Source organism: Nannospalax galili, unplaced genomic scaffold, assembly GCF_000622305.1.
Source record: "Nannospalax galili isolate Female #2095 unplaced genomic scaffold, S.galili_v1.0 scaffold907, whole genome shotgun sequence".
Classification (NCBI taxonomy): Eukaryota; Metazoa; Chordata; class Mammalia; order Rodentia; family Spalacidae; genus Nannospalax; species Nannospalax galili.
Window position 1 is genome coordinate 971,514 of NW_008357958.1, and position 26,452 is coordinate 997,965.

Below are 26,452 nucleotides of genomic sequence, written 5' to 3' on the forward strand. Positions count from 1 at the left end.
GGATGGGGCATTTACATAGGTTCCCTCTAGGAATTTATGACTAGGCCCTCACTTGAACCTAACAAATATATACATACAAATACAGGTTAGAACTTTTATAAACATTGTATGTTAATAAATCATTAGACCAGTGATTATCAAGCTTTGTTACTCCACAGAATCACCTAATGAACTGTCCCCCAAATGATTTCTATGCTCCACCCACAGATACTGTTTTTATAAGTCCAGGCAGAAGCCAGGATCCTGTTTTCAAAAGTTACTCAGGCAATTCTGATATGCAGCCAGAGTGCATAACCACAGTTCTTCCAGTACCTGAGAAAATTTGGTAAAGTGTTTGGGGCTAAGATGGAGCTCAAGGGTACAGAAGCATATGGAAGGCCGGAGTTCCAATTCCAACACTGCAGCAAATGAGTGAACCAATACATGAATGAGGGAAGGGAGTGTGTGGGTTCTTTTTTCTTTTTTGCAAGACTGTCTTAGTATTGTATACAGTTAAGAACTAGAGTTGGAGTTTACAGACTGGGGCTCAATTCCACCATATCCAATTACTGGCTTTTGTAGACAAATGGCCTAATCTTTCGGCGTTTCAGTTCCCTGATCGTAAAACGGGGGGCATAGGGTTACTATGAGACTTTATCAGGCCGCTTATTTTGGTGTACAAGCATGCCACTAGATTCTTGGCAAACCGGAATGCTTCTTGGTCCTTCATTCAAGGGAAGGATACCAAGGCCATCACAAAATTACTTCAGATTTGCCTGGCTCTCTAGGTTGCGGTAGCTTCGCGCACATCCACCAGGGGGCGCTCGGCCACCCGAGCTCCCGAGCCAACCACGGCGCCCCCCGCGCGTGCTCACTGGGAGCCGCGCCGCGAAACTGCGCCGCGACCGTCGCCGCTTTCCGCGCGGGCTCCTAAACTCAACCTCTGGGCGGAGCAGCGACGCCTTAGCCGCGATACCCTCCCCGCAGCCTGGGGGTCTGCGGTGCGCTCCCCCGTCCCTGGCTGTCCTGGGCGGCCGGCGTGAGCGTCCGCAGCACGGGTGTTTGCAGTCCAAGGCCCGGGCCTGCCAGACGCCACCCGGATGCTGCGCTGGCTGATCGGGGGAGGCCGCGAGCCGCAGGGGCTGGCCGAGGTAAACCCGGGCGGGCTAGCCGGCGGCGGGTCGGCGCACGGCTCGCGGGGCCCGGGGCCCGGGGCGGAGGCGGGGCCTGCGGGGAGCACGCGCGTTGGCGGGGCCGCGCTCTCGGCCGCCGCATCCGGGCTGCTGTGGCTTTGTCGGGTCCCGCGGGGCTGACTGCAGCTCTCCGCCTTTGGTCTGTTTGAATTGACAGCTCTTCCCAACAACTGGCTGGCGTGTGCTTAAGGAATATAGAATTAATTTAGATCCTTTCCAAGAACGAAAAAAAAAAAAATTCTTTAGGCCAAGTTTGCTTCCTACTCAAACTGATTTTCTGTTTCTAGTCCCATTGGCAAATGTATTTCATGGCCCCGAGCAACTGAATAAAACACGTAACATTTACATTTGAAACAGTAAAACACTTTTGCCACCTTAAAAATGCTGACGTCTGAAGTTGGTTTCATTTACCACACAAAACAATTTGAATTACATTTTATTCCTCGTAGGAAGTATTTTAAAATTAGGATTGTTTGAGCAACTTCTCAGTTTTAACTTCCTCATAGCTTTGTGATTGACGTCTCATTTAAAAAAATCACTCATTTCAGATGTGTCTGAAATCCTTCAGGTTATGAAAAAATTGTGGATGACCGAGTGGCCATATAATGTGTATGTGACAATTCGAAATAACCTAATTATTTTGGTTAATCTTACAGCTTGATCAACTGTCTGGGCCACACCTGCTAAGCTTTCACGTGTGGGATGCAGTTTATACCGTTTTCCAATTTTTCACTTTTTCCATCTGAGCCTCTGATACATGTAAAATTGTTACTATGGGATGGACTTTTAAACATGTTAATTGTTGCATTTTCATGTAAAAGTCCTTCGGTTGTCTAACTGCTTTGAATGTGTGCATTATCAGAACCTGTGATTTCCCTCATTTATGCAAGAATGTTACCTTCTAGTTTTAGTGATTCCCAATCCTGAGTAATTTTGGCCTGCACAGGGTATTTGAACATGTCTGCTGACATGTTTCATAGCCATGGGTTAAGGGTGATGGGACTGTGTGTATTTTCTCTTGACTTCTAGTGTTAGAGACCTAGGATGCTGCTGAGATTCTAATAGGCACAAGAGAGTCCTCAAAAAGAATTTATCTAGTCCAAAATGTCAGTAGTGTCAAATTTGAGAAACCTTGGCTTGGAGGTTAAAAACAGGTTGTGTTTTTTATTTTTATGATGATGTTGTACAGGGTTTAATTCCAGAAATAGGGTTAATAAGACTTACCTTGCAGATTAAGTTATATGATATATTATGTCCTGAGCACAGGGCTAGACACACAGCCTGTATATGTTAGAATTATCTTTATCAGTACTGTTGCCCAGAGTTGAACTCCTGAGTCTGAATGATTTCATTACTCTCTATTCAAGTAGCAGACATCTTCTGAGTGCTTGCAGTGGGCTATGTGAGCCTGTGTTTTATGCCTTTAATTTTCAGTTTTGTTTCCAACAAGGTTTTTTTTTTTTTTTTTTTTTTTTTTTACATTTATTGTGTGTGTGTACACGCATATGTGTTACACATGCTCGTGTCATGGTGCATGTGTGGAGGACAGAACACAACTCACAGGAGTCTGTTTTCTCCTTTTCTCCTTTACCATGTGGATCCCAGGGGTGGTACTCAGATCATTAGGCTTGGAGGCAAAGTCCTTTACCTGCTGAGCCATCTCACTGGCCTCCAACACATTTTCACTGAGAAACACTGTTAAACAACTGAGTTGGGTTGGCCCGCTAATTTTTAAAACCAGGCTTATTGAGATTCAGCAAGAGAAATTTCACTCTTTACAAGTTTATTGTTATTTGAAACTACTAAAATTTATGGTAAGAGAAGTGCTTCCATATAGAGGTGGCAGGCTGTCCCCTTGATAGTGTAGGAAGACTTCACGTTAGAATATAATGTCTTCTCACTTTTCCAGTCTTGTGTTTTTAAATGGATACTGTGCGATTATTTTTAAAAAATCATTGAGTCATTTTATCTATCTTTCTCTATTTGTTTTGTATTTTAATTACCAGAAATCTGCTTTGCAGACCATAGGTGAGGATCAGACTCAGAACCCCTATACTGAGCTGCTGGTACTGAAAGCTCATCATGACATCGTACGGTTTCTGGTGCAGTTAGATGAATACAGGTAAGAGACTCTGGTTCAATTGACTGCTGTTTAGAAAGATGTTTTAGATAATTTTATGTTAAAAACAACTTCGAAATTCATCTTTTCTAAGAAAATTTCAAAATCCTGATCATTAGTAATTGGAGAAATACAACCAATTAAAAGATGTAACGGTTAGTTAAAAAAAAAGTTGAGATGAACTGTACCTTGATGAAATTGTATGTCTAAATCTTAGCTCAGGGTCAACATGTCATATCTGGCGATTTGTGGATTATATTTGCTTGCTCTCATCCTTTCTGAAAAAAAGTCATGTGTTTTTAGAAATACTCCTACTAGTTTAGCAGAAACCAGTTACTTTAAAATTTTCATGGGTGTTACAGCTGTGCAATAAGGTGAGCTTGACTATGAAAACCAAATATGGTAAATGTTTAAATATTAGGTACCTGCTAGGAATATGCTATTTTTACTGGAAGGCAAAGTGAGGAGTGAATCTGAATGTAAACATACATTATTCTTTACTTCCTTGGTAATACTGTGTCTAATGTGTCTGCAGATAGAGATGAAGGTGTCCAGGTCTGAGGGCCCTAAACTTAGCTCATTGCTGATCTTTGTACTTGTTAGTTAAACCCTTATCCAGCTTTGGTTACATAACTGATGGTGTAAGGTCTTAATATTTGTCTTCTGATCTGGACTGTAAGCTTCTAGAGTCCGGACTCTGTTCTTATTTACCACAGTATTCTTAGTGTCTAGCACTGTGATGTGTGTGTACCATGTAGTTAATAGTTGTTGAGTGAGTGAATGACTCCCCAGATTTCTAAGTGCACAGGTGGTGTCTCACTCAATCCCCACTCCGGTTCTGCTCTTGCCCACTTCTTCATTGTCGTCTCTAGTTTTCTCTGTTCCCTAGCAAAGGGAACACTTTTCACTTGTTGAGCTTGTGACTGACTGCTGCTATGGATATTCTAACTTTGCTACTTCTGCTGTCTGATGACCATGTCTTCTTGTGACTTTTTAATTTTTTAAAATTATGTACAGTTTAATTCTGACCCAGACAGAGTGAGATCAGATTCTACAGGTAGACACAGTCCCCAGCATTCCCCTTACTCAGACACTAGCCTTCATCATTGTCCACATTGCTCATCAGCTTGCTACAAGTTCCAGCCGCCTCTTCAGGTTTGATAATTCATTGGAAGGACTCAGAAAAGCATTATACTAATGATTATAGTTTGTTATAAATTAGATAGATCAAGACCTGCTAGATAGAGATAGATAGGGAGAGGTCTCGGAGAGTCCCAAATGCAAAGCCTCCATGTCTTCAGGACATGCCTTCCGGACACATTAGTGTGTATCCCCAATGAGGGAGCCCACTTGAATGGGGGATGTACATGGTCTTTACAGTATTGTGATAGGCATGTTTGTATAATGAATCATCAGCTACAATTATTTCAAAACTTCCAACCCTTTCCTAAGAAGTTGGAAGGTCAGTCTCGTGTTCTGTGACAGTATATGAAACCCAAATTTTCTCATGGTTCATCTCTGGCTTGGCCTATCCCCATTCTCAAAACATCAAGGAGCCTACTGTGCGACATCCATTAGCATAAACACTGATCTAAGAGACCCACCAGTGAATACTGAAGATACTTCTATCGCTTCAGAAATTGGAGGGGTTCTTCTTGGAACCAAGGGCAAAGGCCAGCAAAATATACATTGTGTCTCAACTTTTGCTTGAAAAGATTTGCCTCTTATATATGTTACTAACCTGATAGCTCTATTTATTTTCTTGTTGTGATGGAAAACAACCAGATCACAGTATGTTAAACATGGCATGATAATCTTCAGGATTTTTGGTAATATTTAGCTTTGCTGTCTTTAGAAACATAGCATTTATTTAAATGGCCATTTATGTGGGAAACTGAACATTTCTGCAAAGGTAGGATTTTGGCTACCTGAAGGTTTTCTGTACCACATTTTATCCTAGTAAGTTGTTAGGTTAAAAACATCTAGATAATTTCTTATAATCACTAGTATATGAGGTCTTAAGAATTCTAAAATCATTTTTTAGAGTTAATAAATATAAAGCATACTTTCAGAATCCAGTCTTTAAAATTTAAGATTGTTAAGATTCCATATTCATGCTGTCTGTCCTCTGTGATATTTCCTCTTGGCTCTTAACTGCACAGTTAGAAGAAAAATTTGAAGAAAAGGTCAAATTGTAGAGGTGAGGTCATTGAACAAATGCTGACAGATACTTTACTATGTTTTCCCACAGTGCTCATGTATACTTGTTATTTAATGGCACAGTAAATAGTCTGTAAACAGCAAAAAGCTGTAGATGATTATATTAATTACTTATTGCTCTGCCAAAGCATCACCCCAGACTCAATGGTTTAAAGCAAAGCAACCACCATGTACTTAGTTTTAGCTTATTTTTCCATAGGATGGCAGTTTGGGTTAGACTTTGCTGGCTGAGTCTTTTCATCTGTGACTTTGAATCAGGTGATACTGGCTGGGTACATGTGTGTGTTTGTGTCAACTGGTAGATTGGCTAAGGTTAGATTGGTGGGGCTTGGCATATTCTCAGTGGTCCTAGCTAAGGTGATTGGTTGCCCCTCCATATGGTGCTTGTTCACATAGTGATTGTGGAGTTGTAATACCGGCAGAAGGGCACGTCCCAAAGACCCTTCTGATGTCTCTGCTTGTACCATGCTTTCTGCTGTTTCATTGGTAAATGACTTAGGAGCAGGCACAAATTGTCTAAGTAGGTAAATGAATTCTATCTCTTGATGGGAAGAACAATGAAAGCCTATTGTGAATGGTGATTATAGGTGGAGGCATTTTGTGGTCATGTTGCTGTCTACCACAGTGAACTGGAAAGCTTAGAATAGACAAAGAAGCCAGCCTTTTGCCTTTGACAGTATATTGGTGATAGAACCTCATGAATCACATTGAATTCTTTGTAATCAGTCATCACTGTATCAAAATGTATATGTAATTAGAAAAATTTCAGTTGCAGACCTGCCTTTAGAACATTTAATTCATGTTTTGTTTTAAACTTTAATCCTGTAGCAAAAAAGAGTCATTCTTAGAAATAAGATATGACAAACATAAGAAAGTCTGTGAACTACAGTATTAGGAAAATAATTAAAAGCCCAATAGTTTTACTGTTAAAATTTGGTGGTTTTTTTTTTTCCTTTAGGGGAGGAGTCTTGTTTTGTTTTTATCCTGGCGCTGAGGATTGAACCCAAGGCCTCATGCATTCCAGACAAATGCTGTACCAACTGAGCTGTATTTCCAGCCCTTAAAGCTTTTTAAATTACCAAATAATAATTGTGCATGTTGATGGAATGTTTTCACTTTTAATAATTTGATTTAGAATTATCTTTATTGAGCCTGTACATAATTAATGCATTGTCAAATTCCAGAAATATGCATCTAGTTTTTAAGCAAATTTTATATCATTATACTTTTGTACTTATTTATTTTGTAGTTTTTTTAGGCATTACATTCTGGTTGGTCAGCTGTTATAATCCAGATTTCACGCTTCAGGTCTTTAGATAATATCATCTGATTGAAAATTTTGCAGAAGGATTTTCTTGTTTTCTTGGTGGCTCAGCTAAAATCAGTGAGTGGAAAATTTTCTCAGATTGGTTTTGAAGATACCAAATAAATCCTGTATAACCTAACAGACAGCTGCCTTTTCTTTTCTTCTTTAGTAGTTTTTGAACATGAAGTGAGGGTCATATTGATTGGGAGATCACTAAAGAAGGCTAAGCCTCAGCAAGAGTCTTCCAAAAAATGGACTGCGCTAAAATTGCATGTAATACTCTAGCATTTGACACATTAAACTAAACTGAGTTCATAACACATTTTAAGAATAGTTTTCTCTGTTGCTCATTTGACCATTCCTTGCTCCTCCAGGAAACAGACAAGGTTATGTAGGATGGTGATCATGACTGGAAAAGAATCAGATGACCCATGAAGTGCCAGACTGCAGAAAAAAAAAAGTGCCTCTAGGATGGCTGGTGAAGCTGCTGCTTATGACAGGTGATAGGCCACTTAGAATGTCAGTTGATAGGCCACTTTTGCACAAACAGTATGCTCCATCTTTAAGAAGTCACACAAAAAAGGTATTCTTAAGCTAAGATTATTCCTTCTCATATGCACACATTCAGAGAATAGAGATCATAATCAGGATGGCTCAGAGAGCTAGGCATAGTGGCACTTACCTATACTTCTAGTATTAAGGTTGCTGAGGCAGGAGGATCACAAGTTTGAAGCCACCTGGACTACATAGTTAGTTATAGGCTACAGCATAATACCCTGACTCAGAAAAACAAATTTTAGAATTGTACTGAAAGTCATAGGCAGTGCAGTAAAATCAAAATGGCTGATCACCCTAATTCCAGGGTTCTAATAGAAATAATACTATAATAGAGTGAAGTATACAAATTGTTTCAGAGAAAAAGGAGAAGGGACAAAGAGAATTGGATAGAGGAGCTGTCTGGACTCTGATGAGATGTGACCTAGTAGCCCCTGGGGAGCTCTGGAGGAAGGACTGCATACTAGGGGAGTTCCCTAGGTGGAAATAACTAGGGTTTATACCACTCACTGTGCCTGGTCACTTGCTGAGCACTGACTAAGTAGTATAGGCCCATAGCTTCTAGCTTCTTGCTTTCTTCCTAGAGACTTAGGACCAGCTGAGCTGGTATGAATTTGAAATGGACTCTGAAGTCCACAGCTGGAGGCAGTCAGACAACATATCCCTCATCACTGAGCACTTAGTCCCCTCTTGAAGTCTAGAAGGCATATATTTGGATTTGTTATACTTTCTGTGTTGTATGTTAGGTAATTTAATTTTAAATTGCATAAATTCATTCATGTGGGCCATGGCAAAGTCACTTTGGGGCAGCTTTTAAAGAAGCTATATCAGGAAAAAGAATCCTTGACACAAGTTCCAGTAGCCAAAATATAAATAATTTAACAGACTTTGTGGCATTTTTTGAAGTTTATGCTTTCCAGTATCCGTTATGACATAGAATTTAGACATAGTATCCAGTCTCACATAGAATGTAGACGTTCTGATTTATTGTAATAGATGCTAAAATCTGTTGCCAATAAGACAAAACAGCCTTGTTCTATTCTGAGACTCACAGGACTTGTGGTGAATTCCTGTTGTTTTTGGATAGTATTGAGTTAAGTATGGAAGCATGACTCTGTTGTTGGGCATGGGTGCACACCACCCTTTCTTCTTCCTTTTTTCTTCTAAAAATTTTGTCCTCTGACCATAGTTTAGAAATGTAGCTGCATTTTATTTAAACAGATAAATGTAAGGTTTGAGCAAATACAATGCATCATTAAGTGTAGGGATAGACAGCATTTGTATAATAATATTTCCATTTTAAATTCTACCCCCTTAGCAGTAAAATTATTTAAATTGCAGGTAAAATCACCACTCCTCAGTTTAAAAATCCTTACTTATTTGAAGATTATTGCCTTAAGAATATCTTTAAAATAGAGCTTAAAAACCCATCTGACAATTTGAGCACGGACAAGGGTAGTGCAAGGGTTGCCGCATTATACAAGTTTAAATCCCATGTGTTCATAACGATACTTAAAAAGAAAACTTGGGAAGAGATGGCTCAGCGGTTAAGAGCACTGGCTGCTCTTGGCAGAGCACCCTGATTCAATTCCCAGCACCCACATAACAGCTAACAACCGTCCGTAACTCCAGTTCCAGGGAATCTGATGCGCTCTTCTGACCTTAGGCATTGCACAACATGGGTGCACTTACAGACATGTAAGGCAATACACTTATACAAATAAAAAATATTAAAAAGTAATAAATATAAAATACTTTAAAAGAGAATTCACTGGTTACCTTTAGACAATTCTAAGGAACTGATATTATTTTGAAAATTGATAAAGGAACAAAATCAAGACCTCTGTTGCTTTTTCTTATATAAACTGTCTTAGGATCAGTAGTATTTGGTGAGAAAATTTTTTCCTGATAGAAGTCAAGATAAGAAGAATATAAAATTGGGATATTGTGGTTTTGCAACTTCTAATGTGTAGGGGTGAAATAATGTTTTTTTTCTGTGCCCATCTTAGGTTCATTGACCTAAGTTTCTTGCTCATTTGCCCATCCATGCAGGGTTTTTGCCTGGCTTGGGCTTGCAGAGGTCTTGTGCATGCTGTTACAAGCCCTGTGTGCTGGAGAGCTTTAGTTGTCAACTTGACACACCTGGGTAGAGGGTGCCTCAACTGGGGAATTTCCTCCATTGAACTGACCTATGGCTATGTCTTTGGGGCATTTTCTTGATTGTGGAGTGATGTGGGGGGGCTCAGCACACTGTGGGCAGTGCCATCCCTGGGCAGGTTGGTCTGTATTGTATAAGAAAGCAGGCTGAGCAGGGGCCAGGGGAGTAAGCCAGTAAGCAGCATTCCTTCATGGTCTGTGCTCCAGCTCCTGCCTCCAGGTTCCTGCCCTGAGTTCCTTCCTACTTTGGGCTCCCTGATGAACTATGATCCTGGAGCTGTAACATAAAATAAACCCTTTCCTCCCCAAGTTGGTCTTGGTCAGAGTGTTTTGTCACAGTAATAGAAAGTAATGTAATGTGGACCAGTGATGAGGAACAGGCTGCTGAAAATGGAGAGTTGTTCTTTCCATATGCATCAAATTTTGCTCTTTAATTTTTTGTCAGTGCTTTATTTTCCTTCAGTTTTCTTTCACCACTTTTCTTTCTTTTTATTTTACTTTATGTGTATGAATATTTTGCTTGTACGTATGTAAGTATAATGCCTGTGGAGGTCAGAAGAGGGCAGTGGATCCCCTGGAGCTGGAGTTATGGACAGTTGTTAGCCACCACGAGGGTGCTGGGAACTGAACCTGCATCCTCTGCAAGAGCAGCCAGTGCTCTTAACCACTGAGCCATCTCAGTTCCATCACCACTTTTCTTGGCTTCATTGGACCATATATCTGGAATGATAATATTAAGTTCCTTTTTACATTTCCCCACACCATCCTTCTGTGACTTCTCCCTCTGCTGAAGAAATAGCAGCAGCTCTGTGTGCTGAAGTGTTTCCTGATTAAATGACATACACTAGCTCTGATTTGCTTCAAAATACTCATCAGAGGGGGGTTTTGGTGGGGTACAAATGGAACAGTATTGACTGTGTGTTGATAATTATTAGACAGGAGACAAGTGCATTTTTATTATACGGCCTTCATCACATTTGGATATATTTAAATTCACCATAATGAAAAGTTTAAAAGCTATATTTGATATTAGAAGAAATAAGAATTCCAATATAAAAGGTATTTTTGTTCCAAAATCGTAGTTTTTGTGTCTGTGTGTGTTTTGTGTGTGTGTGTGTGTGTGTGTGTGTGTATTCCATTTGTATATGTGTGTATGTGGGTGTGCATGCGCCTATGTATACATGTATATGCATGAGTGTGGAGGTCAGAGGTTGACGGTGGATGACTTTTATTCCTCGCTACCCTATTTTTTGAGACGTGGTGTCTTACTGAACCTGGAGCTCACTATTTTGGCTTGAACCAAGCTCCAGGGATCATCCTATCTCTGCCCACCTCTCAAGCACTGGGACTTAGAGACATGCACTGCCCTGCTTGGCTTTTTATGTGGGTGCTGGGAATCTGAACTCGGGTTGTCATGCTTGTGTAGTACCTACTTTACCAACTAAGCTATCTCTCCAGTCCAGTGTAGGATCTGTGGGGTACTCCCACATTAAAAAAGCCAAAACAGAGCATTATGAACAGCAGTCTAAGAACAGAATTGATCAGGAACAAATGCAGGAATCATATAGAGGGACACTTAATAAAGTAGTAACTGAAAAAACTTGTAAGGTTTTGAGTGATGGGGCTTTGATTGATGACCCTGAGAGCTTTGCTTGTGCTCCCTCTCCCCTGAGTTAGGTCAAATGAATTCACTGAATCTGGTCTAGCTAGACAGCTGGAAGTCTTTCATTTATAGGCAGGCTTGTCTCAAAAATAATAACAGACCAGAATGTTCCCTCTATGCACAGACAAATCCACAGTGAAAACCCAGAGAAAACTGAACTGAGCATGCTCAGTTCCTCCTCCCTCTCTATAAGTGGAGCAGAGGAAGCCAGGGATGTTTCTGTAGCTGTGGAAATTCTTTCATCAGAACTTGAGCTCAGAGTATTGGAAGCTTCCCTTGGTTAAAAGTCAGAAGTTTCTTTGTGGTTTGGGAAGGGGATTTCATTAAAGAGTTTACCATTGGTCAAGAGTGACCAAGGGATCTAATACTCCCACCTTGATGGTATTAGTTTTCTTTTTTTTTTTGATCATGTCCTGCTGTATAACCTAGGCTGGCTTCGTGTGAAGCTCATGGCCATCCTTTTATTTCAGCTTCTGAGATTGCTGGATTGCAAATGTGAGCCATCATATCTGGCCCCTTCATTCTATTTTTGAGCAAGAGTGGGTGGATCTCACAATTTTACCCATTAGACTTGTGTTAATATAATACTTTTTATTTTATGCTGAGGTTTAAACCCAGGGCCTTGCATATGGGAACAAATGCTTTACCATTGAGCTACTTTCCCAGCCCATGTAATTCATTTTTCTTGTTTTTTAAAAAAATTTAATTGATTTTTATTTTATGTGTATGAGTATTTTTGCCTGCATATATATATATATATATAAGTGCACCCCTGTTGTGCAGTGCCCATGGAGGTCAGAAGAGGATATCAGATACCCTGGAACTGGACTTATGGACAGTTGTTAACTGCCGTGTGGGGCTGGGAACTGAACCCAGGTTCTCTGCAAGAGCAGCCAATGCTTTGAATTGCTAAGCCATCTCTTCATCCTCCTAATTAATTTTTCTTTATGTTCAAGTAAATATAATGAAATAGTCAATGGCATCAATATTTCTGGTTCTTGAAAATGCTTCAGTTTCTATAATTTCCTTTAAATAGTTCCAACATACAAACAGAAGTCAATTTTAAATGAAAATTGTATTATTTTTTACTTTATCTGTTTCCTAAGCACTGTAGTAGCATTTATTCAACCTTATTTTATTGTAAAATTAAAATTTTTAAATTTTTCATGATGTAGTAGAGAGTACTTGTAGATTAGGCAGCAAGTTAGTTAGCCACTGGTTTTCTTTCCTGTTCCAAATACAGCTTATCTTGATTTTTCTACTTCTTTACAGTTATGCAGATGTTGGATACAGAAAGATTTGCATTCAGGTTTATGGATTATACTTTTCAAAAAATGTTTTATTATTTTAATTTTATGTGTACGAGTGTATTGCCTGCATGTGTGAAGCCAGTCTGAGCTACATCTATGCAATATAAGTGCACCCGTGTCCTGTAGTGCCCATGGAGGTCAGAAAAGGGTGTCAGATCCCCCAGAACTGGAGTTGTACAGATGGTTGTTAGCCACCATGTAGGTGTTAATAATCTTAACTTGGGTCCTCTGCAAGAACAGCCAGTGCTCTTAACTGCTGAGCCATCTCTTCAGTCCCTGGATGACACTTTTTACTGTGCACTTTGTAGGACTTGACTTAATTGAAATTGCTTCACATGTGTACCAAATGTTGAATGAACATTTGGGTAATAGACACAGAAATGTTTGGGAAACCAGTTTATTTTATAGCAGTCTTTATATGGTTTTGCTGTACTGTCAGCACACAGCTGGCAACAGTAAGACTACCTTCTCTGAAGGCTCCAAGTGAAGGTTCTTGGAGTGAGTGAGTTCTATAAATTGAAATTGTTGTGAGCCTTCTCAGTGGACTTAGATCTAGATCTTATAGCATCATTAGTGATGTTGCAATGTGAGTTTTGGAGGACAGGAACCATCTCTTATTGATTCTTGATTTCAGAATAAAGCATATATATATATATATATATATATCCACATATATATGTAATGCTTAATATGTACTTCTTGAATGAAGCAGTAAATTTACTTAACCATAATTAGCATGGGAGAGGGTGGAACATCTAGGTCTGCAACAGGTCCCTATAAAACTATGCTTTACCCTGTTAAACTTGTTTTCCTTGCATATAATTTTTGATTAGTCATTTAATTGTGTAGCCTCAAAGACTATTTTTTAAATTATTTTTTTAATGGTGTTGGGTGTTGAATTCAGGGCCTTCTGAATTTTAGGCAAGTTTCTATCACCAAACTGCATCTCTAGCCCTTAAATTTTTGAGACAGAATCTCACTATGTAGCTTAGGCTAGCCTCAGACTTATGATGTAGCTCAGACTGGCTTCAGATTTGTCATCCTCCTGCCTCTAGTTCCTGAGTGTAGAGATTATAGTCATGTGCCTCTGTGCCTAGCTCAAACAGTACTTTTAAAGACTTATTTTGGGGGCTGGAGAAATGGCTACTCTTGCAGAGGATCCTGGTTTGGTTCCCAGCACCCATATGGTGGCTAACAATCACCTGTTACTCTAGTTCCAGGGAATTTGACACCCTCTTCTGCCTCTGTGGGTATTGCACAACATGGGTGCACTTAACACACACACACACACACACACACACACACACACACTCATACACATAAAATAAAAATAAAAATTTAAATACTTGGTTTCAAAATAAGAAAACTTCACAGGCATGCATAAGAATTGGAGGGAATATATAAAAATCTATTTTTGTGAGATGGAATTCTGGCTTTAATTATATTTTTTTTTGTGGCCAAAATTGATACATTAATGATGTTAAAATGAAACTATAAGGTTACATTAATACCTTACTCTTTCTGTTTTACAGAGCTTTGTAATGCCGAAGTATTTGCTTGTTTACTCATTTATTCATTTAATAGGCGTATCTTTAGTACTTGAGATTGTCAGACTAGGAAGTGCTATATTATAAAGATTAATGGATATGGTACTATATTTTGTTGAGTATAAGGAGCATATTTTTCATTTAACATCTGAAATTTGGGCACATCGTGTAGTTGATAGGTCTTTCAGTTGTAATTGGCAGCATTTTTTCCCTTAGTGGTACATAAAGTAACAGAGTGTTCTACAACTGATGGTGCCTTAGATTTGTTACACATTTAGAAACAGTACATTTCTAAATGATTGCTGAGTTTTGAGATCTCAAGATGAGAACCACAGGTTCCTTATCTTGGGATTTCTCTACCTCTACGTAAACACCCACTATGCGATCCAGCAGAGAAGCATTTCTTTCAATATCTTATACTGAGGCTTAAGTCTTTGGATTGTATTAACATAGATTTTAATTAGCATCTGAAAAGTTATGGTAGCAGTCCCCTTTTCTTCTTTCATTGATGAGCTTACCTCTTACTGACATGCTAGTCACTCCTTTGGTAATAGTTACTGTCTTTCAACAGTTGCAGTGTATCTTACTATTAGGAATTCTTGGGTTGAATTTTCACTTCTGGTTTGAAGATAGATATACTTGAACTGACTAGGATTTGGTTTTGGATAAATGACTATAATGCAGCTAGTTTTTGGTGATCTTTCATAGTTGAATGGATAATTATAACCTGAGAATTACCTCTTACTCCTGTTAGTTATCTTCTGTGAGATGCCAGAATGTAGCAGAGTCACACTGGCTTGCATTTGAAAGCTGTGTTTCCCTGGAAGTAGCAATAAATACTGAAAGGGTGCGCACAAACGCACGCGCATACACACAGAGCAGCAGCAGCAGCAGCATATATGTAAGAGAAATGAAGGCTGAATAATTTACAAAGTGGATAATTGACCTTTGAGCAATAAAAAATTGGCTGTGATTTCATGCATTAGTCTTGAGGAGTGTTTAGATTTAACTTTTGTTTGCCACTGATTAAATTCAAGGTGAAGTGCTCTGTGCCTCATTTCTAACTCGCAACAGTTCAGTCATCTTCATTGTGAACTCATTTCTCATTGTGAGTTTCAAACGTGATAAAACAATAATCAGAAGTTAAAAATCAGGGCTGGAAAAAAGTGTTTTAAACCTGCAGCCTTTCTGAACAGGAGAAAAGCAATTATAAGAGTTTGAAGAATCAATAGAAATCGATGTTTTATACTAAAGAAAACTTAAGACCTTGAGTCCTGCCCTCCCTGCTATCACTATACAAATAAAAAGAAATCAATAGGCCCAGAAGCATACGTTACTGAAGATTTACTTCCAACAACTGCTTTTAATGCTGAAGGTAGTGTTGTGTATTGGGGTTCAGAAACAGATATCATTAAGCATAGAAAAATTGTGGTTTTAATTCAAAACAATATTTTTCATTTTTAAAACATCTTAAAATTATTGAGCATTTCTTACATGTATACAATAAGTTTTCATCAGATCCACCCCAGCCCCTCCCCACCAACTCTTCTAGACACCCTCCCCACCACATATTTCTTACCACATCTTTCATTGTTTTAAACTGCTGAGTCCAATTAGTGCTGCCATCATTTGCTTGGGTTTAGGGCAGTCATTTTCTTTTAATTGCCAGAATTTTTAAATTTCTTGCATTTTGAGGTAAATAAAAATGTTACATGTAGATTTAACAGTTAACTCTGTGGTTTCTAGCTAGTTAACTAAGAAGTCTTAAATATCCTTTCCATTAAAAGAAAAAAAAAAACGAAAAACAATGTGCTGGTCAAGTGTGGTGGTGCATGCCTTTAATCCTAGCACTTGGAAGACAGAAGCAGGTAAACTTCTGTGAGCTAGAAGCCAACTTGGTATCAAGTTACAGGCCAGCTATGGCTACAGGGAGACCTGGTCTCAAAAACTCTACCTGAGGAGGCATTGACAAAGGATGACTGCTGGGGACAAGGTGGGGTGGGTGGGGGGGAGTCATTCTCCTTTAAGAGTGAGACTCTTGTTAAGTTGACCAGGCTCTCTCTCACGTATGAACCCACACCAAAGGGCATTTGGGGATACAAATTTGACATTATAGACACACACACACACACACACACACACACACACACATATATATATATGAAATTGGATGAGGGGTAATAGGGGGCTGTAGACTGGAGGGAAATCTAAATACAATCAAAATATAATGTAAAATTTGCAAAAAATATGAATAAAAATTAAAAAATAGTGCTATATTAAAACAGTTACTCATGATCTCTGTTCAACTGCATTTGACCTATTCCCTGATAATCTCTTATCTAACAGTAGAAGATCTGATCAGGATTTTTGAATGAGGACTGAATGTGGGACTTATCTATGAAGACAACAGGAAACTTTGAAGCTGAACAGGAGATACTTGAACTTGAAGCTCAGTTTGGAGTGTTAGGAAAGTGTTACTTGACCAACGTGAGAGTCTGCATTTCTCACATAAGGGAAGAATCTAGACGAGCAGGTCTTCCCATTGGACAAAGTGATTCTCTGTCCAGGTGTTTCAGTTCTTGACTTTTCCCCAAAGATACATGTTTGGCTGGCACTGTTTACTTGAATGGACATGGAAGATACACCCTTATTTTGTGAAACCCACTAATGATCTTGTAGGGAAGCACTGCAGATTTTCTAAAGGCTAAAGCTGTTGGTGGACTGTCATTTATTAGATGCTGTTAACTGTGAGGGACCAGTTGTATTCAGTTCATAGTGAGATGCTTTTTCTCTTATTAAAGAATACTTGAAAATGCAAATAATATTACAGAAACAACTTAGATAGGATTTGGAGTCATTTACATTCATTTACAGATTCCTGTGCTAGAGTACTAATAACAAATCAGTACACTTACAATCTGATTATTGCACACCACTGTGTTGGGTTACTGCTTGAGAATAGCACTTTCTTGATTTTGTTATAATCTCTATGATGAATAATCTTGTTTCAAATTTTTTCTTAATAGTATTTGTGTATAGAATATCTTTGACTCTACATAATATAGAATTTGTTCTTAACTACACAGAGTGGGAGGTAAAGAGGGGAGAGACAGGCTCTGGTAAAATTTATTGCAGCTTTTCTTCATGTTCCCAAATCCTTTACCTTTGTGCATTTCAAACATCCACCACCAAGAAACTACAAACCTTTCAAACAAACAAAAAAAAGTGTTTCTGCAGAAAGACCAAGGAGCCAAGATGAGTAAAGGAAAGGTCTTGACTTTAAAAATAAGAGTTAAAATGACTTTACAAAGACAATAATAGAAATAACCAAACTAAGGACACAAGTCCTTCCATTCTATCCCCAGACTTTACTTCCTGTCGGTGAAACCCACTCCTCATCTTGGTTTTGTTTCATTTGTTTTGGATTGCTTAAAAATCACAAAACTGTAACTCATGGGAAGACTTTAAAGATCATCTATGTATCTCCCTCATTGTTACATTTTAGCAGATTATTCTTTGTAATATTATAAAGGTCTTACTTAATCTTTGGATCCATAATACTTGGCATAGAATTTGAAAAGTATCTTATAAACATTTGTTAAATTAGCCTGAAACACCAAATCTTTGTTATTGTAAGTGAAAAGATCACTAGTAAGATTTGATGGTATTTAATGTTGGAAGTATCATAATACCTAATCTCAAAATATACACAGGGCCATGGTGACACAGACAGTGTGGTACTGGTATAAAAACAGACATGCAGATCAGTGGAACAGAATAAAGGACCTAGAAATGAACTCACGCAGATATAGCCACATGATTTTTGACAAAGGGGTGAAAAGCATACACTGGAATAAAGACAGCCTATTCAAATTGTGCTGGCAAAACTGGTTATCTGTCTCTTACATTGCACAATAAAACATTTAAAAATGTATCAAAGAGCTGGGCGTGGTGGTGTATGCCTTTAATCCCAGCACTTGGGAGGCAGAGACAGGCGGATCTCTTTGCATTCAAGGCCAGCCTGGTCTACATAGTGAGTTCCAGGACAAAAAGACCAAAAAAAAAAAAAAAAAAAACCAAAGACCTCAATTTAAAATCTGAAGCATTAAAAGTACTAGAGGAGGGGCTGGAGAGATAGCTCAGTGGTTAAGAACATTGGCTGTTCTTGCAGAAGTCCCAGGTTCAAATCCCAGCACCTACATGGTAGCTAACAACTGTCCATAACTCCAGTTCCAAGGGATCCGACAGCCTCTTCTGCTCTCTGCGGGCATTGCACGACATGGGTGCACTTACATGCAGGCAGTACACACATACACATAATAAAAATAAATAAAAATTTTAAAAAAGTGCTAAAGGAAAACAGGGACCACATTTCAAGTTATAGGTGCACAAGAACTTTGTGAACAAGACTCCAATAGCATTAGAAGTAGAAGAATTAGCAGACAGGGCTATATGAAATTAAGAAGTTCCTGCACAGCAAAGTGAACATACAGGCCAAAGAATGGGAGAACATTTTTGCCAGCTGAACTTCAGATTGGGGGTTAATACCTAGAATATATAAAGATCTGCAAAAAAGTCAAAACTAAACAAAACAAAATCCCCAAACCGCTACTCAATAAATGGACTAATGAAATAAATAGTTCTCAAGAGAAGAAACAGAAATGGCCAACAAGCAAGTATTTTTAAAAGTGTTCCCAGGACTGGGAGGTGTTTGTTGATAAGGTGTGTTGTATAAGCATGACAACCCGAGTTAAGATCCCTCGCACCCACATGGTCCAGCATGGTCATGTACATTTGTAACCCTAGCACTAGGAAGGCAAAAACAGGTAGATCCCTCAAAGCTTGCTGGCTAGCTAGCTCAGGAAGTTGGTGAGCTCTGGCTTCAGTGAGAGACCTTGTCTCAAAAGGTACTGTGGAAAATGGTAAAGAAAGATACCTGATGTCAACTTCTGGCTGGCTCCACATGCATGCACATGTGTGGACATATACTATCTTATCCTACACACACACACACACACACACACACACACACACACACACACAAGAATAAAAGAGGAAAAAAATGTTCCACATCCTTAGCCATTAGGGAAATGCAAATTAAAACTGCTTTGAGGGTGTTGGGGAGTTGTTTTAGTGGGTAAGAATACTTGCACTACAAGGACTTGAGTTTGAATCTCCTCCATCCATGTAAAAAGTCAAACATGACTGTGTGTGCCTTTAAGTCCAGCATTGGGGGACAGAGTCAGGTAGATCCTGAGAACTCACTAGCAAGCCAGCCTAGTCAAAAAGGCAAGCTTCCCTTTCAGTGAAAGGTTCTGTCTCAAGGCAATAAGGCAGACAGTGATAGAGGAACACACCCAAATCTTGCTCTGGCCTCCACATGCGCATGCACATACACCAGCACATACACCTGCACACTCATGTGCATGCATCATAACCCCCTGTGTCCCTACCCCCCACTGCTCTGAGATTCCATCTTATACCAGTCAGAATGGCTATCAAGAAAACAGGCAACAACAAATGCTGGTGAGGATGTGTGGAAAGACAACCCTCATTCACTGCTGGTAGGAGTGTAAGGTCATATAGTCATTATGGAGATCAGGATGGAGGCTTATAAAAAAGGTTAACACTGGAACTGCCATATGGCCCAGCTGTACCACTCCTAGACCTATACCCAGAGGACACTGGCTCATCCGTGTTTATTGCTGCATTATTCACAGTAGCAAGGGAATGGAATCAGTCTACATGTCCATCAACAGTTGAATAGATGACAATTTTTTTAAAAAATATTTATTATTTTTATTTTATGTGTATGAGTGTATTGTCTGCGAGTGCACTCGTGTCATGCAGTGCCGCAGAGGTCAGAAGAGGGCTTCAGATTCCCCTGGAACTGGAGGTAAGGATGGTTCGTAGCTGCCATGTCAGTGCTGGGAACCGAACCTGGGTCCTATGCAAGAGCGGTCAGTGCTCTTAACCACTGAGCCATCTCTCCAGCCCCCGACAATTGTTTTTATACACAGTATAATTTCATTCAACTGTAAAAAAAAAATGAAGTTACACAATCTAAAGGAAAATGGGTGGATCCACAAAGTATTGTATTAAGCAACGTGACCCAGACTAAGAAAGACAAATATCGCATGTTCTCTTTCATATGGATCTTTCATGTGGATTTTAATGTTTAGATACTGCAGGTGTGAGTGTTAATATAGGATGTGAAACTACAAAGGGGACCGTGAGAGGGGGAAAAGAGGTGTTGAGGAAGGCTTGGGCAACAGACATGAGAGAAAGGAGGCCATTGAGGGTGGAAGGGTGCATGGTGGGGTAGGGGAATGGGTGAGGGGGAAATCAACAAAGACGAATTTTGTTTGAAAATGCTGTAATGAAATGTAATACTTTGTATGCTAGTTAAAAAAAGAAAGGTTAGCACAGAGCATGACACAGAGGGAACAATTCAGCTAATTTTTAGCCACTAATAATACTAATATGAATATAAATTAAATGTGTTAATATTTGATCACTATAATAATTGATGTGAATAGAAATATAGTATTATAAATATAAGCATTAACATTCATATTAATATTCATCTATATATTATAGTTACTATTTTGATAATAGCCTTGATACAGTCATATTACATCATGATATCAGTATATTGAGATTTACTATTTCTGTAAGTAATTTTACTAAAATAATAATACATTATAAAATCTTGTCAAGGGGTTGGAGAGATGGCTCAGCAGTTAAGAGCACTGACTGCTCTTGCAGAGGACCAGAGTTCGATTCCCAGTACCCACATGGCAGCTAACAACCATTTGTAATTCCAGTTCCAGGGAAATCTGACACCCTCTTCTGACTTCCTCAGGCATTGCATGACACGAGTGCACTTACATGCATGTAGGCAGTACACATACACATAAAATAAAAATAATAAATAAAATATTTTTAAAAATCTTGTCAATTAAATGTCACTAGTGAGTTTTCTTCTTGGCCTTTTTTCTCAAACCAGATTTGCTTCTGCTGGTGATGATGGAATTATAGTTGTGTGGAATGCCCAGGTAGGTATTGATTAAATGTGGATTGTGTAATAAATATAGTAAACGCTATGTGAGGTATATTTGCATATTATTACTACTTGAGGCTAATAAATTCATTTACAACAGGGATCGGCATTTCATTCTAAAGAGGGAAAGGTTTCTTTATTAGGGTTTTTTTATATAAAAAAAGTTTTAATCTTTTTTTTTTTTTTTTTAAAAAAAAGAGACAGAATCTCCCTGTAGCCCCAGCCAGCCTAGAACTCACTATGTAGACAAGACTGGCCTCCATCTCACAGAGGTGTGCCTGCCTCTACCTAGGGAGTGCTGGGATTATAGGAGTGTGCCACCATGCCCAGAAAATTGTTTGTTTGTTTGTTTGTTTTAAAGATCTATATGAGTATGTGTGTTTGGGTGCCCTTGGAGGCCAAAAACAGGTCACTGGATCCCCTGGAGCTAAAGTACAGGCAGTTGTTAGCCACCCACCCCCCACATGGATGCTGGGAACCCAGCTCAGGTTTTCTATAAGAGCAGCATGTGCTCTTAACCACTGAACCATCTCTCTAGCCCCCCAAAGTTTTCATCTTTTTGAACAAAATTTAGGTAGTCATGTACTGTGTAATGACATCCAAAATAAATAGTTAATTTGTGTGAGAAGGTACAATTTTTTTTCAAAGTTGTCAGCATAATATAAAATTCTTATGTTGACTTTAAAAATAATATAACAAAAGGTCTGTTTTTCAAAAATATTTAAAACTTCCCCAGGTTTCTTTATGATTGTGATTATTTGTTTCCACAAGTTACCCTTTTCTTAAATTATTTTTCTTCATTGCTTCTTTGTTTTGGATAGATTAAAACAGTACTTTATCATTACGCTGCCCCAGTTTCCACAGGGGATAGGTTCTAGTCTTCCCTTCCTTTCCTCCATGTCCATATCTATGGATGCCCAAGTCCCCCATATAAAACAGTAAAGCTTTGTGTATAGCCTACACATCCTCCCATAGAGTTTAAACCATCTCTAGAGTACATATCACACCTATTACAATGTAAGTGCTGTAGAGAATCATGGAAAGACAAAAGTCTTCACAAGTTCCACACAAACTATATTTTAAAGATTTATTTTTAATGATGTATATGTGTGTGGGGGGTATGTTAATATTGTTATTTAAGATTATTCAAGTTGGTAAAGATAAGTTTATTAACATTCTTAATGGTATTTCAGACAGGTGAAAAACTTCTGGAACTCAGTGGACACACTCAAAAGATAACAGCTATTACTGCGTTTCCTTCCTTGGAATCTTGTGAAGAGGAAAATCAGCTTATCTTGACAGCCTCTGCTGATCGAACAGTTATTATATCCTTAAGTCTGGAAGGAAGTGAAGTAGCCCCAGGGACCCCTGTGGCTGCTGTAGCCCTTACTAGTCCTTAGCTTCTGAGGGCTTCTCTCTGCTTGCTTGTATAGCAAAAATGGTTTTGTTCAAGTTTTCATAAAGTACTTCAAAATATTGGGTGTCTGAAAGTATTAGACTGGAAATAACAGGTTAAGGCTTGTATTGATGGAAACCCTATGACTGAAGCTGTTCTTTCCAGAGTTACTATTAGGTCACATTGTACAGAGTGGAAGGAATGGGAGTATGTGGGCTTGGAAATAGTAGCTCACCTTGCCTCTCAATTCAGGAAAATAAAGAGGAGTTGGATTGGAAAATAATTTTTTTTTTTCGCATTTGTAGCACAACAAACTTAATGGCCCCAACCCATGAGAACCTATATTGCTGCTGTGTGGGTTTGCACAAAAATGTAGTATCTTGTGCTCAGTATTAAATGTTTAGCATTTTGAAATAGTTTTACATGATGAAGTTACTTTTCCTTTTTCCCATACTTTCAGGTGGGTTCGAATCCCAGCACCCACATGGCAGCTAACAACTGTCAGTAACTCCAGTTCCAGGTGATCCGACAGCCTCTTCTGTCCTCCTCCGGCATTGCACGACACGGGTGCACTTACCTACAGGCAGGCATAACACTCATACACATAAAATAAAAATACCAAGTAAAATATTTTTTTAAAAAAATTAAGATATGATGGAAGTAGTAACATTTTATAAAGTGCTTATGAATGCTATGAATTGGTGTTTTATGCTTATTGACTTAATTAATCTTAAAAATAGCCCTTTGAAGCAGGATTTTTAGTCATTCTCATTTATACTTGAGAAAGTAGAGACCCAGAAATGTTAAGCAACTTCCCCAAGGCATGTAGCCAGTAAGGCAGAATCGGCAAGAAGTCTGCTGTGTAGGACACCATTTTAATGAACTATTTTATAACAAATTCCCTATGAGGAATTGCATTTGTGAAGTCCATAGTCAAGTACTATGGATAACTAAAGTCTCCATACTTTTTTTCTATTTATATTTAACTTTTTTCTGTTTTTTAAAATTTATAAATACTCCATTACTTTTTAAAAAAGATATCAGATTGATTTTAACAAATCTATGCTTACCTGAAAGTTGTTAAGTTTAGAAGTAATTGCAAAGGAGGAACTATTTCTTGGGCTTCTGTAGAACCAACACTCACTTTAAAGCACACACTTAATGAATTCCTCAGTAGAAATAGTTTGAGATAAATTGTCTACAGGTGAGAAAATTTCAAGACTTAAATGGGGATAAAGTGCATGTGTGTGCTGAAGTTTGACAAATCGGGGCATAAAGCTCGCTCAGATACTTAGGTGGGAGCAACCTTGTCATGGCTGCTCGGTTGAGGAAAAATTACTGTATGGATTAAAGCTCCTTGTCTTTCTAATCTGTATAATTTCTGCAAAAATAGGATTTAAAATGTTTTGTCTTTATCAGGTCATTTCTGAGACTAGTATTATAGACAATTATTAAAATCATTATTACAGCACAGAGGTAAGTAGCTGTGATAGCCACCTATAAATGATAATCATATTACCTGTAAATGGCAACAAAGCAGTCACTTCCTTTACTGAATGAGGGAGACCCTGTCTCAAAAAGACAGAAAAAAAAAATCCTAGAAGATGTAGCTGGTAGTTCATTTTACTCAGATGGATTTTACTCTAAATTTTTACTCTAAATTTATTTTTTACTCTAAATTTATTCTGGCTGGACACTTTCTAGTAATTAACTTCCTTAATTAAATGTTAAAGGTAGATTTTTTAAAAAGTTTTTGTCAAGTAATAGCCTTAAGAGCTCAGTTGCTCAGTGCTGAGCATTAAACATTCAAATAGTGAAGTAAGTGAAGACAACGAGATAATAGAACTGTGGTGAATTTAAGACCAGAAAATGTCTTATTACTGAGAGAACTTTTTATGGGCAATTAGTTTGTTTGATATGATACAAACATATATGTATGTATAGGTGTCTGTCTTTTCATGATAATTAACTGCATTTGAAGAGTGAAATAGAATTAATAAAAACTCATTAGAAATTATAAGATTAACTAGATTATGAACTTACCTTTAAAATTTGAATTATTAAAATATGTCAAACACTATATAAATGACATTTACTGTACATTTGCACACATTATTCACATTTATATGCATGATATAAAATCTAATACAATTATACAATATTGAACTCAGTATAAGCCCTGTAAGACATAAAATTGAGTGAGTTTTTAACCTTTAAAAAAGATCTCCATTTCATTTTAAAATAAACTTTTTCTTACAAAAAGACTCATTGTTTTTGCCAGTAACATTGAGATGTTGGTGCTTGTGTCTCTAATCTGTATGTATCTGATTATTACTAGTCATAATCGGTTACATTCGGATCCTTGGCACCGGTGTATGTCTATAAAGTCATCGGGTAGATTTCAGTGATAATGTTTATCACCTCTACTAATTAGCATGACGTAAATTTCCATGCTTTCTCCTCAAATATAATACATTTTTAAAAAATTGGTTGATTTTTTTGTGTGCGTGTGTGTGTGTGTGTATCACACAGAACATCCCAAACCATCTTATTCGACTTTACACCCACTTCCCAGTTGGCACCTTCCCATAGCCTCTCTCCCCCGACTAGAGCCCTTATACTCTGATATCCCTGCTACTGTCTGTGGCACCCCTGTTGTCGGCACCCCAGCCAATCCCCACTACTTGCCCTTCTGTTGAATCTAGTCAGCCTGTCTAGAGGTCTTTGTGTAGGAGGGTCAGCTGTTTCTCTTCTAGCAGCAATCAGTTGTCAATACTCCTTTAGATAAGATTGGGGTCTGCTGCTCATTTTCTCAGTTCTATGCTGGGTTACTATTTCTGGCAACCCCAGCCATTCCCCACTACTTATCCATCTGGTGAATCTAGTCAGCCTATCTAGAGGTCTTTGTTTTAAGAGGGTCAGCTGTTCCTCTTCTAGCAGCAATCAGTTGTCAATACTCCTTTAGATAAGATTAGGATCTGCTTTCATTTTCCCAGTTCTATGCTGGGTTACTATTTGGGAGTCCCTTTGTTTGCCCTTGCCAACAACTCAAAAGAAGGTATGTCCTATCTGGCATTGTTGCTTGTTATATAGCCTTTAGCTATGCATATGGACTCTTAAGAAATTATATTGACCCCATTAATCTTTGGTTACACTTTCCTTTTGGATGTTTAAGGCCATACAGTTGGCCCTGATAAACCAATTTATTTTTATTCTTAAGGTCGTTTGAGGACCTGTTCCTCAGGGGTCACATGGGCTTGGGAGGAGCCCCTGGTTCCTTTCTTTTACCAGTTCTGCCTATGTGAAGATAAGACATGATGTAAATTTTTATAGCCACTTTTGAAAAAGCTGTATCTTTGCTCTGGAAACTGTTATTGAGCATATTAAAGCTGTAATGATAGGATTCTTCTAAAAAAATAAATAATATTTTTAAAAAATCTAATACAATAAGGAATAGTGTCAAAAGCTTAAAAATCATTGTGATCCTTCAGTCAGCTAACCCTGACCCTGTTGTGTATGGATGTCCTGGAAGTCTTCAGTGCATGTACACATGGTAGCACTCCTGTTAGGACAGAAGTGACTTGGGCCATGTGCATTGCAGCCAGCCTTCAGCAAATACTGATAGATGTGGTAGCTTTTAGTATGAAGGTTAGACGTGTCTGGTTGGTTATGGTAGACTGTTCTCAAGTATGACTTTAAACAGATGTCGTGTTCAAAAGCCTGTAAAGATGTACACTTCAGATCACTCAGTCTGTTGGCATTTTTAAATGGTTTGATAGTAAAATTTCAGATCATCAGCTGGCTCTTAACTTGATGATTTACTATATAAATTTGTTTTTATGATAGTATAAGTACTAAATATTTTAAGGTTAAAGATTTTCTGCTTAATATTTGATTTAATCGTTAATTAGAAGTGTTATCTCATAATGGAAGTTTAAAAATGC

The 26,452-nt window shown here is 38.3% G+C and overlaps 1 protein-coding gene across 1 annotated transcript in view; it reads left to right on the forward strand.

Moving 5' to 3' along the window:
• The first annotated feature begins 849 nt into the window (after positions 1 to 849).
• Positions 850 to 26,452, forward strand: part of Wdr41 (WD repeat domain 41) — a 59,039-nt gene continuing 33,436 nt past the window's right edge. The window contains exons 1-4 of the mRNA XM_008855984.3: positions 850 to 1,130; positions 3,179 to 3,294; positions 21,059 to 21,107; positions 22,306 to 22,437. Of these exons, the coding sequence (XP_008854206.1) occupies positions 1,080 to 1,130; positions 3,179 to 3,294; positions 21,059 to 21,107; positions 22,306 to 22,437 (348 nt within the window). The 5' untranslated portion in view covers positions 850 to 1,079. The remainder of the gene's footprint in view (positions 1,131 to 3,178; positions 3,295 to 21,058; positions 21,108 to 22,305; positions 22,438 to 26,452) is intronic.